This window comes from Colias croceus, chromosome 3, assembly GCF_905220415.1.
Source record: "Colias croceus chromosome 3, ilColCroc2.1".
NCBI lineage: Eukaryota > Metazoa > Arthropoda > Insecta > Lepidoptera > Pieridae > Colias > Colias croceus.
Window position 1 is genome coordinate 8,671,503 of NC_059539.1, and position 13,018 is coordinate 8,684,520.

At 33.5% G+C, this 13,018-nt stretch overlaps 2 protein-coding genes across 2 annotated transcripts; one reads left to right on the forward strand and one right to left on the reverse strand.

The window, feature by feature from the left end:
* The first annotated feature begins 571 nt into the window (after positions 1–571).
* On the forward strand, positions 572–3,230 carry LOC123706245 (tetraspanin-7-like). The gene is made up of 5 exons (XM_045655426.1): positions 572–771; positions 877–1,065; positions 1,274–1,435; positions 2,378–2,506; positions 2,935–3,230. The coding sequence occupies exons 1-5, from the start codon at positions 694–696 to the stop codon at positions 3,088–3,090; spliced, it is 714 nt and encodes a 237-aa protein (XP_045511382.1). The 5' UTR covers positions 572–693; the 3' UTR covers positions 3,091–3,230.
* A 6,608-nt stretch (positions 3,231–9,838) lies between these two features.
* On the reverse strand, positions 9,839–11,478 carry LOC123706244 (general transcription factor IIF subunit 2). The gene is made up of 4 exons (XM_045655425.1): positions 10,997–11,478; positions 10,682–10,893; positions 10,231–10,356; positions 9,839–10,108 (listed from the first exon to the last, which is right to left on the reverse strand). Exons 1-4 carry the CDS (start codon positions 11,301–11,303, stop codon positions 9,938–9,940), a joined length of 816 nt encoding a protein of 271 aa, XP_045511381.1. The 5' UTR covers positions 11,304–11,478; the 3' UTR covers positions 9,839–9,937.
* Positions 11,479–13,018: the final 1,540 nt, after the last annotated feature.

Below are 13,018 nucleotides of genomic sequence, written 5' to 3' on the forward strand. Positions count from 1 at the left end.
ATGCTCGTTATTGTACAAATATTGATAACTGGATTACCTACAATAATTAAAAATAAAAATTCATGTTTTTTTTTCGATACCCACACTATTTATATGATTTTCTGTGCGAATTTGGATTAAATAAATAGGTATCTTCTTAAAAATATATAAAGTAGTTAATGGAGTCTAATCTGAATATTGATAAAACACGGAATAGGTAATAATAGAATTATCAATTATATTTTACACGATATTTAAACATAAATAAATATGATGAACTGATAAATTTTCCGACTACATTTTCTTTATTTTCACGATGAGCATGGACGTCTTTCGGGAATCGGGAAGAAAATAAGCATGAATGTGGGTCAAACGCGTCAAACATACTAACTATAATGAACTGTTTCAATATAAAATAAATATTATTTGAAAATTCTGTTGTAGATGATCAACACAACTATAAAAGATTAAAAAATATCATAATAATATGTTATAATTATTCACAATAACAATTAACAACAACAAATTAATGGTTCCTAATTCCTATATAAACCGCGCATGCGTTAGTTAACAGCGCGCGCATTTCTGAAAGCCTCAAGCCGGATTGCAAACACTAAACAGTCAGCACCCAAAGCTTAACCAATCCTTTGTTTTGAAACATATGGTTAAGAAAAGAAATAGAATTATAATTCCTATAATGTAAATAGTGTGACAATGGGCAATCAATTTAAAAACGTGGCTATCATTGCCTGCTTAAAATCTTTTCTATTTATTTTTAATTTAATATTTTGGGTAAGTTTTAATTCTATTTATGTATAAAAATGTTGTTAATTTTTTTTCAGTCATTTTAACATAATTTTGTCAATCTTTACTTCTCTAAAAAGTTCTCATTCGCAGCTTACGGGCTTACTTATACTGGTCGTGGGTCTTTGGGCGGAGTTTGACCTGTATAAGTATATGGAATTATCGCCAGATTTCTCCGGCACGGCTCCTCATGTGATAATCGGAATCTCTGGCCTCATAGTCATCATCAGCTCTGTGGCGTTCTCCTGCATTATTAAAGGCCAGCCTGTCTTACTGTACATTGTAAGATTTAACTTATTCTATAGTTAGAGCTTATGCAAATATATCTAATAATAAGTAGATAAGTATCTTTTTTTAAGAATAATCACTTGCGTCTGGGAAAGTTATTTGTCTCAAGAGCGATTGAGCGGCGTCCCACATTGAAAGCTTAATATTCAATCTGTAGGTATTTGTTTTCAAATTATAGAAGATTGAACAATTTATTTTACAGTACGGTGGTTTCTTAGTTTGTATCTTCATGATGGAACTCGGCGTTTGTGCGTCGGTAGTGTGCTATAAAGGTACATTTTCGAAGGGTTTGCACGATGGCCTGACACAGTCAGTGAAAAATTATGATAGAGAAAAGGCTAATTTCGACTTTGCCCAAACTACGGTAAGTGTACTTACCCACAAGCTTTTTTTCAAATTTTTCAATTTTTTTATTAATTGTTTTTGTAGTTTAACCACATTTTTCCAGTCAAAAGTATAAATATTTTTTTATTACAATAGAACTACGGTAAAAATATAGGTAATATTTTAAACTAGCAATTTGAATTTGATGGTGGATATTTTATATTGCCTGCATTTCGACTGAGTACATCAGCTATAACTATTTAAAACAGCTGGCAGTTCTCTTAACACAATCGAGTTATTAAGTAATCTGTAATAATACGTAGCGATATCTATATTCAATACAAAACAATCGCGAAAGTGCGATACGTTATGTCTCGCTATTTGTTTTCACTGAATAGAAAACGTAGTGTAAGTTGTAACGACCGTACTATCTAAATTCTTATCATTATGAATGCGGATATTTTTTTTAATTATGCATTGTTACTTATAAGCTTTTATTTATTAACTAGTACTTAAAACCGTTGAAATATTTATTTCTTCTGTTACGGATTCGTTATTAAAATTTGATAATAATTTAAGTTATAATTCACAAACTAAAAATATCTCGACTTCTATTAAAGTAAGGTACGTTTTTGAATATTTACCTAAGGTAAGAAAGCTATACCTATAAGAATGGTAGCGTCTAGAATTGCCTGGAAGAGATTTCTTTTGTCTGAGCTAATAGGGCCGCATTTTTGTAGGTACACAATATGTGCCTCTATGTTATTTTCTATATAAGTTTATAATATACTTATTTTCTGTTATTTTCAGTTATATTAATTAAAGAATAAATACTTAGAAATGTAAATAAATGGTACCGATCCTTTTTTTTAAATACCTTCTCCAAGGAATTTAAATGTGTTTAACAGGTGTTTTTATTTATTTTTAATCCATAAAGATTTTTTTATTCATACTGAATGTTCTGTTTTTAAAATTGTTCTAGTTACACTGCTGCGGGGTATCCAACTACACGGACTGGATGGTGATGTCTCCGCAGCGCGTGATCCCGACGTCTTGTTGCCTCGACACGAATCACTGTGTTACCGCCAATTACAACGACGTCTACCAAACGGTATTACAGCGTATTTATGTTGTAGACAAATACAAAGTGTATTTATGTTGTAGACAAATTATACAATTCGCCATTTTGTAAACGGTCTCGTTTGTAGTTTGGAAACTTATTCATCAATAATATAATAGCTATATAATCTATATACCTATTATAAGATTAATGCTCAGAGTAATATGAAAAATCTAATAAGGTTACTTTGACTTCCCGAATCTTCAAACCGGCTGAACTAATTTTGAATGGACTTTCACAGATTGAAAATCAATATCATAACTACCTAATTTATTTTGGAAAAAATATATACATAATATATAATTATATAAACATTGAATATATATGTGCATCAATTTATTTGAAACATTTAAACGCAAACAATACATAAGTATACTAGGTACATACTAAAGTGGTACTAAATGATTGTTTTTTTTCAGGGTTGCTACGAAGTCATAAGTGATTACCTAAGAAGGAACATGAACATACTGATAGGCATTGCCATCGGAACGTCCGTTTTGCCCCTCGTTGGTGCTCTACTCTCATGTTCATTGGCAAGCTATATAAAGAAATCGAAATATGATATCATCAATTAGCGGTCTCTGGCTCAAATCGGACACGATCTCAATTTCTTCTTGACTGAATGTTTATCTTCTTTTTAATATTTTACTCTAATCATTATCGTCTTTAAAATTTTAAACTTTTAAATGCGTATTATAATCGCAATTACTGTATCTTAAAAATAATTTATTTATTTATTTATTTATTTATTAATACTTTATTGCTCTTAAAAATTACAAATTGAGACTTAATCTAGGATACATTGTAACAAACGGCGGCCTTATCGCTAAATAGCGATTTCTTCCAGACAACCGGTTGTACAGAGAGAAATTAAATAAAGGATAGGAGTAGGGCAGAGCATAAATAAATATATGAACAAAAATAAAAAGAAGAAGAGTTATAAAAAATGATATAAAATAAAAACACCATAATATACAAGCCACAAAAATTAAGAGATTAAATAATATACATACACACAAATAGATTACATGCATATGAGAAGAGATAAAAATAATATAGTTAATATATATACTAATAAAATATATAATATATTACACATAATATATACACTAGGGTAACTGAGAAAAATAATGATCACGAACCATATTTTTAAAAATATTCAAAGATTGCGCCTTCTTGATTGGTTCCGGCAGTGCATTCCATAATTTAATCGCACGAACAGTGAAGGAGTTACCCAGAAAGCCTGTATGATGAGCTGGCATTCTTAACCGGAGCATTTCCGATGAGCGGACAGAGTTCCCGTTTTCTCCTCTGAACACAAAATTTTCCTTGAGATATTTTGGTGTTTTGGGGTTAAACAAAACTTGATATAGTAGTTGCAGCACATGAGCATCCCGGCGAAATCGAATGGGTAGCCACTTGAGCTGAGAACGAAACTCAGAGACGTGGTCATATTTCCGCAGACCAAATATGAAGCGGATACAAAGATTTTGGAGACGTTCGAGCTTGTTTAATTGGTCTACGGAAATATCAACATAACTTACATCGGCGTAGTCAAGTATGGGTAAAAGGAGGGATTGTGCTAGCAGAATTTTGGTAGGGATGGGAAGAAAATTTTGAAAACGACGGAGTGAACCAGCAGTTGCGTAGACTTTCTTACATACCTCCTTAATATGACAGCTCCACGAGAGAGTGTTGTCTAAGTACACTCCAAGGTTCCTTACAGCTTCACTATAAGGAATAGGTGTGCCGTCGACTAAAATAGGAGGGAGATTCACCCAGTTAACCCTTGCAATCAAGGAAGGGCTGCCAACAATGATAACTTGAGTTTTTAAGGGATTTACTTGAAGACCGTAATCCGAACTCCAAGTTACAATGCTGCTCAAGTCCTTGTTGACCGAAACGATTGCCTGGGGTAAATCATCAAGGGCAGATTGTGTATAGATTTGGAGATCGTCGGCATACATGTGGTAGTCGCACGTTAACCTGTTTGAGATAGTGTTAATAAATATTGAAAATAACAACGGAGACAGGACTCCGCCTTGCGGGACACCAGCACCAACATCACACCATGACGACTCAACCTCGTCTATACGTATACGCTGACGACGCCCATGTAAGTAACTGTAGAACCAGTCATTTACTGAAGCCGATATATTTAAAGAACTTAATATGCTCAGCAGTATATCAAAGTCGACAGTGTTAAATGCATTGCTGAAGTCCAATAATGTTAGAACCGTGAGCTTTTTATTATCCATTCCATGACGAATATCATCGGTTATTTTAACAAGTGCAGTGGCCGTACTATGACCGGATCGGAAACCGGACTGGAAGGGATTAAGGAGATCGTGTAGGTTTAAGAATCTATGCAGTTGTTCATATACTAACTTTTCAAGGATTTTAGATAGGAAAGGCAGGATAGAAATAGGACGATAATCGGAAAAGGAAGATGGATTTATTTTCTTAGGTAAAGGGATAAGATGGGAGTCTTTCCAGGACTTAGGAAAAGTACTAGTGGATAGGGAATGGTTAAGGATGTGAGTTATAACCGGGATTATGAGATCTAGGATGGGTAGAATCATTTTACGGCCAATACAATCGCTGCCAACAGCATTCGATGCAATGGATAATACACCCCGCCTAACATCATTCTCGCTAAAACATTTAAACACAAAAGGTGGATAGTTTGGTGCAGGTGTTTCTGAAACCGATTTTAATGTAAGTTGCTTATTTAAGATATTAAGAACGGATGGGGTATTCGAAAAATGCTGATTCAGTAGTTCAAGATTTAAAGAAGCAGTGTTGGATATATTACGCTGTTTACCTATCCCCAACGTTTTCAGAAATTTCCATATTATGGGAGGATCACCACTCTCTACAGAAGCATGGAAGTATCGTCTTTGTGCGTCTCTACAACATGTATTACAACGATTCCTTATCTTGTGGTACCTTTCACGACTCTCGTCAGACTTTGTCCGCTTAAACTTGCTCTTGGCTCTAGCCTTAGCTTTGAGAAGACATTTTAAATCCTCAGAAAGCCATGGAGCAGGTAAATGTTTTACTTTAATCCGCCGAAGTGGAGCGTGTACATCGTAGAGATTCGACAAACAGTTGTTAAAAAAGGCCACTTTTTCATTTACACAAGCGGAAGATAAGAGCGGAGACCAATCAATATTACGGGCATCACGTTGGAGTGCATCTATATCAACAGCGTTGAAATTTCGACGAAGGATGAATTTAGGTTTTTCTTTAGGAGGACGGATATTACAGGACAGGTACAGGAGATCGTGATGTGAAAACGCGTCAGCAGGGAGCTGTCCGTGTTGATACACCAGATCAGGGCAGGATGTAATTATAAGGTCGAGGAGCGACGGAACGCAGTTCGGGACATGATGTGTGGAGTTGAGAGGAAGGAAGCTAAGGTTGTGCGAGTCCACAATAGACAACAATCTACGAGAACGGCTATCCTTCTTAAGGAGGCATGTATTAAAGTCTCCCATAAATATGCAATGCTTGTAAGAAGGAATTAATTTATCGAATATCGAATCTAAAGAGGAAAAATAATCAATTAATAAGGAGGGACTATAGAAAACGCCAAGGAGTACTTTACAATGGGACAGGATGATTTCAAGGATAAGGTGTTCTGTAGCATCGGAAGGAGGAGGCTGGGGTGATTGAGATATAACAGAATAGGGAATGTGGGATCGAAGGTAAATCGCAACGCCCCCACCAGTTTTACCAGTGCGGTCGTTGCGAATAAGATGATAGCCTGGGAGAGAATAGGAGGACGAGGGTAAGCAAGGCTTAAACCAGGATTCAGAAATTAGGATTGCATGGATGTTACTTGACTCGAACGATATAAGCATGTCTGAATAGTGAGCCGGGATGCTTTGCGCGTTAATATGTACTACATTGAAAGTGTTTGGGCTATCAGAGAATACATTGGAAAGTGCATCATTAAGAGGGACAAAGCTTGTGCTAAAATAACTACCTTCACTGTCAGAATTCGTGCTAAGTGACACAAAGCTATCACTAGATGTATCAGTAACAACCAAGAAGCTTATATCTAATACACTGGAGATTTCGGTATGAACATTTGACGTGTAACAAGAAAATATTGCCCAGTTCATGTTTTTTATCACTTTCACACCTAACTTGGTATTGCCACTGTTAATACGAAGTTTTCCCAAGGCTACTATGTATGCTGTAATATTCTGTGCAAAAGGTTAGTTTTTGTACATGAGTATGTTGATAAATTGCCAACAACTTCATTCAGAAGCATTGTTGGTTGAGACAATTATTATTTATGCTAAATAAAATAAGTATCTGAACCAATTATTAAAAAGCGATACTCCCTGATTATGGGTAGTTACCATAATAAAATTGTAGCAACTCTCACTTTGACAATATGGCATAAGTGTCAAAAAAATTGCGTCGCTTCGAATATTTAAGTTAATATTGTTGCTTATTTAATGAATATTTTCCGAATATAAAGAATGCATTGTATTGTGCAAAATTGCAGAAGTGTTTGGACACCACATTCTGGCATAAAATTTCACAGGCAAGTGTATATTTACGTTATTTACAATATTCCTCAATACTCATGCATTTACCTGTTTAGAATAATTTCAAAGGCAAAAATTGTCTAATTTAGCATCATTTTAGTAAGCAGTCATGTTAAATTTGTTATTTCTCTAATACTTTATCATTTTTCAACAAGTTTTCAATAAACAAATTTAACAAGTAAGGTAACCATGATGACAAGTTTTTTTGGATAGCGAATATAATATTGTAATAACAATATTATGATGAAAATTTAGAACACTATTTTAAAGATTGTTACTAGTAATGAAACAACACATGACATCGGTATTGCACTCACATGTAGTTATAAGATTGTTCGTTTTTACATTGAAATTTATACTTTTTTAACTTACCTCATATTTTTTTGTTTTACGTATTTCAGCTTTCCAAAAAGTAAAATAAAAAGAAATATATGTGCCCATCAAGGTTACTGAGGATTACGACCCAGAAAAAAATACCTTTTGAAAAATAAACTTTGTAAAGTTAGCTGAAATTTGTGCAAGGCTGCTATAAACAGTTTTTCTTTGATGATTCTGGCTTGAAATTGACCCGTCGAAGCAACGCGTTTAAAAAGAAGATCTGAGTAGCTAACAATTTGGTAAACAGCATCTGATGCAAAACACAACTTTCCTCTATTTACAAAGGATGTTAATGCTCGGTTCATATCCAAGCTTTGTAGCCAAAAGTTATTTATAACTATCATTCTATACCAATTAAAATTGTATGTACCTACCTATAAAGTATGACCATAATATTATAATATAAATACTGTTAAAAATATATGTCGTTATTATTTATAGACCATGATTTTTAGTTTTTTCTATTTTGAAAAATCCTGAATTTACAAACCAGCGTGGTCACTCGACAGAAAGAGACAAATAACATGACTGACGTCATTGAATGTCATAGTTTCTTGTTTCAAGTTAATGGTCATAGTGCAATCTCCAGTGTATTAGAGGATATAAGCTTCTTGGTAACAACCGACATTAACACGAAACAAACGAATATATTATAAAGTAAATTTATGTATGTAATTAAAATAGACTAAATATATATTTTATAGGGCTTATAATTGAATATACTAAACACTAAATTTAAAATAATGTTAGTTTGTACAGACCAGCATCTGAAAGAAATAAATTTTTAACATTGTCCAAAAAGACTTGTATCTATGACAGTAAATTTGAATGACAGATGAAAGAAAGTAATGCTTATTGCTTGTCAGTGGCAAATATAAACAAAAATATTCTAATACTATTGTAAGGTGAAATTAATATTTAACTACCAGCATAAAACTAAAAGCAATATATATATACTTTAAAGAAGACATAAAAGAGAATTTAGTGATAAGTTACATTATATATTACAAGTAACATAATCCGATACAAAATATGTTTATTACTGACAAGCAGCTATTTATCAATTGGTGGGCAAATATAAATAAACTAAGTTTTTTAATACTAATTTTATAAAATGAAAAGATAAGAAGAATAAGCAAGGTTACTTTCTTTGGACTCGGCGTGTACGAATATTTGGGGCCGTGGAATCCTTTGTATTATCTGGCTGTGCACCACGAGCAGGGCCTGCAGGAGCAGAATCAGATACAGGACCAGGGATTGCTTCAAGTTCCGTTTGAGAGGAGATTTTATACCGCTTTCCTTGACTAGTAATGAAAATGATTCCATCCTTGGTCCAGCAGTTAGCAATTCCAAACCGTTGACGGGCTGCCATGAATGTATCATGTCTGGGTTTTGTTAAAAACTCAGAGATGGTTATGCCAGACCCTTTAAGGTTACTTTTAGAAAACCAGATCCGGTTCCTCTCTCCAAGGACCTTAAACTTCATTAATACAGGCCTGGGTTTGTTGTTGTCAGTGCGACCAATTCTGTGACATTCATTTAACACTTCAGAGATGTCCCCAATGTCTCCGTGTTCAGCGAGTGCCTTAGTCACAACATTGGCAGTATTCTCCTTTTGCGTCTCAGGAACACCATGAACAAGAAGAATTTTGCGCCTGCTTCTCATTTCTTGTTTGTCATAAAGTTTAGAGAGCATGTCAACTTGCGATTGTATACAGTGGAGAGACGTCATAACAAGACCACGGAACATGTAAAACTCGGATGAAATATTAGCATTGGGGTTTCCTGGATTTTGTGAGGACATATCTAATTGGCGTTGGAAATCTTCCATTCTGTCCTTAAACATTTGAGACATCTGCGCAACTGATTGTTTAATGTCATCCATATTGTGTGCTTCAGAATTTGTGTAATAAAGTTTTCAAAAAGTGATGTGATATTATAAAGGATATTTATACTGGTATGTACAAACTTTTAAATCAGCATAATACAACTTTTAACATTAAAATCAAAATAAATACTTAATTTAAACTTTTGAGTCTTAACAAAAACGTGTGCTCTTTTTGACAATCTACCCCCGAAAAAAAAAAAAAAAATAATGTATAAAAATGTCATATATTTTTGATGTTTAAATAAATTATTGAGCAACAATCATGTTTTCTTTATAGCCGTTTTGTGGTTTATACTTTATAGTATGTAGAATGAAGGGCTTATTTTGAAAAAAAAAATGAATATATTATTTATTTCTTTTTATCACAGAAATGGCTAAATGGAATTTTCTGAAACTAAGGTCTTACAATAATATAATGATTGTTCTTTTTCAAATTCACAGAACACATTATTAAAATTATAAGAAAAAACTGGGAAAACAAAGGTTACAATGTTTGTTAAAGATTAACAGATTTATTTCAGTTCTTTATAAAACATTGTTAACAAATCACTTAGGTAAAAATAATTTGGAATTATTAAAGCATGATCATTATTAGTCACTATCGGAGCTATTTTTGTCTTCCTTGGGCTCAACGGGTACCTCTTGTTTATAATGTCTATATTCAGGCTTCAATTCCCACATATTTTTGTGTGGATTTTTCAAGTTGTAATTGCACACTTCTTTTAAAATCTCTTTCAAATAAACAATGGGCTGTCTAGTTATCTAAAAAAAATAAATAAATATGTGATTATAGAAACTTCAATGATCATACAAACTACTGTTGAGTCATAAATAATATCAGGTCATGATAAGCATTTCACAGTATAAATTATAATACTATACACCTTTTGTAAGTCCTTTATATTATAATACTGATGCTTTTCAAAAGCAGCAAATAGTACATTAAGAACAGCTTCTTTGTCGTCACGAGCTTTCTTGCCTTCTGCTTTCTTCCTCTCTTGGTATTCAATCTGATAAGAAATAAAAAATTTAAATTCATTTGTTGGAAACTATACAATATGAAGTCAAATTAATTTAATTGTTCTCATAATTTAATTTGAAAAAAATTATAGAGCTCTTTCTTAGAAAATTGCTTATGGGTCATAGAATTGGTAAGAGTAATCTTTGAGTTCAATTGTAAGAAACAAATAGTTAAATCTCCTTATAAGATAAACATGAACGAGGCAGTTGTTACAATGTGATAAAAAATAGGTACATATCAATGACTGTTTGATTTTCAACATGTTTCCTTTAACATAAAAATGAATAATGAAGAATTTCTAAAACTATACTCACATTATGTTTATGGTCCGAAACAGGCTTAAAGTTTTGCACTATTCTTTCTAATTGTTGTACTTGTCTTTGTGGCATTGACGCCTTTCTAATTGATTCTGATTTTAGTTTATAGTAAATTGAGTCTGCATATGGCCTACACTCTAGCTTTTGAACTATCCTACCCTCCATGAACAATTTTTCACATTCTGGTACCACTGAATCCGTATTTGTAGCTGCAAATAATATTATTAGACATGTGAAACTAGCTATGACCACGAACGCGACATAAAAATGTTGTTATAAACAACTCGTAAGAACTTATGTCTTGACACTTACGAACTATGTGAGAAAAGACACCTAAAGATTGTCTAGTGACATTAGATACATCAAGACGGTGTTCCTTTGGTATATTTTGCTCTCCTGCGTCTTTGAGGCATAAAACTGCCTCAGACAACGACAACTGAACTTGGGGTCGTTGACCAGCTACACGAGAAATTTTCAGTTTCCCCACTTCGATGTCCCCAGGAGCTTTGTCCCATTTTGTGGCTATATATTTTGGTACCTTCACAAGCCAAACACCTCTACCAGTATTTGACAGATCCAGCTCACGATCGACGTGTGGTACATTATTAGGAGTAGTCATGATTTCCAAAGAAAATTAAAAATTAAAGGCTTTGTCAACTACGTTTACAAAGTATGTATGTATATCCCAAAATCACGATCATCGATAGATAAGTTTATTTTAATTTTTCAAGAAGTACAACAGCAAGTCTTGACTTTTGACGAAGTGACACTTCAAACTGCTTCAAACTTTCAAAGTTCAAATTTCAAATATCTGACAGCTAGTTGACGGCTTTAAAACAATGAATAGTCATTGCTTTAAAATGTAATATAATATCTATGGTTGACCAAAATATTTGTTTTAATAAAATACTAAAATATGATCGATTATTATATTTTTAAGGTTGCTTTTTCCTTACAAGCGGAAGCTAACCAAAAAACGGTCCGAGCGAGAGATCCACAGGGCGGCATCCTCTCTCCTCTTCTTTTCGCTATTTATATCAACAACATAACAAAAGACATTTTATCACAGCATCACATATACGCAGACGACCTTCAAATATACACTCAAGCTCCTATCTCTGATCTCTCATCGGCTATTTCCACCACAAACACTGACTTGGCAACAATAGTAAGTTGGAGTAAACAGCATGGATTACATGTGAATCCAATAAAAACACAATCAATAATTGTCGGTAGTTCACAATACATCCAAAGATTGGGAAAATCTGCCGCCAATAGCTGTTGATGGTGTTGTGGTACCGTACAGTAAGAATGTTAAAAATTTAGGTCTCTGCATTGATCGTTCTCTGTCTTGGAATGAACAGGTAAAGCAGGTCAGTAAGAAAATATATGCCGCATCACATTCGCTTAAACGAATTCGTAACTTTCTTCCAATTCCGACTAAAATTTTGCTGGCTCAATCCCTCCTTCTCCCTATCCTAGATTATGCCGATGTATCCTAGCCTGATCTCACCGAACTTCTATTGGATAAGCTCGAGCGATTTCAAAATCTATGCATTAGATTTATATTTGGGTTACGCAAATACGACCATGTATCCGGTTATCGTGCTAGACTCGGATGGCTCCCTATCAGATTACGCCGGGATACTCACATACTCCATTTGCTTTACAAAGTTTTGTTTTATCGTAACACTCCCTCATATCTCAAAGATAAATTTCAGTATTTATGTACTCACGGACTGAACCTGCGCTCTCATGAAACTCTATCTCTATGTATTCCTACACACAAATCTTTCTTCAATTCTTCATTTACTGTGAAAGCTATTAAACTGTGGAATGATCTCCCTGTCACAATTAGAAAAGCTCAAACTTTCGAGACTTTCAAACGTTTACTGAATAAACATTACATTAAAAAGTGATAACTTATTGTATTTAGGTACCTATATATTTTTAATACGATATTTATTTAATATATGCTTTATGTATATATGTATGTGTGTATGTATGTTTTTATTTATAATAATTTTTATGTACTTATGTATGTGTATGTTTATGTAGGTATATTGTTTTTTTGAATTTGTTTTTTAATTACTAATCTAATACAGCTTTACCACCACCCTCTGTCATGATTTTATGTTTTTTATCTTGTGTTTGGTTGCCTGGAAGAGATGGCTACTAAAGCCATAAGGCCGCCATTTGTGCATGTCTCTCTTCTGTATATGTATGTCTTTTCCTGTTTGTAATGGTGTACAATAAAGCGTTTTCATTCATTCATTCATTCATTGGAATGAAAAACGTTCTCACTCGGACCAGTTTTTGCGCAAGTTTTGCGCC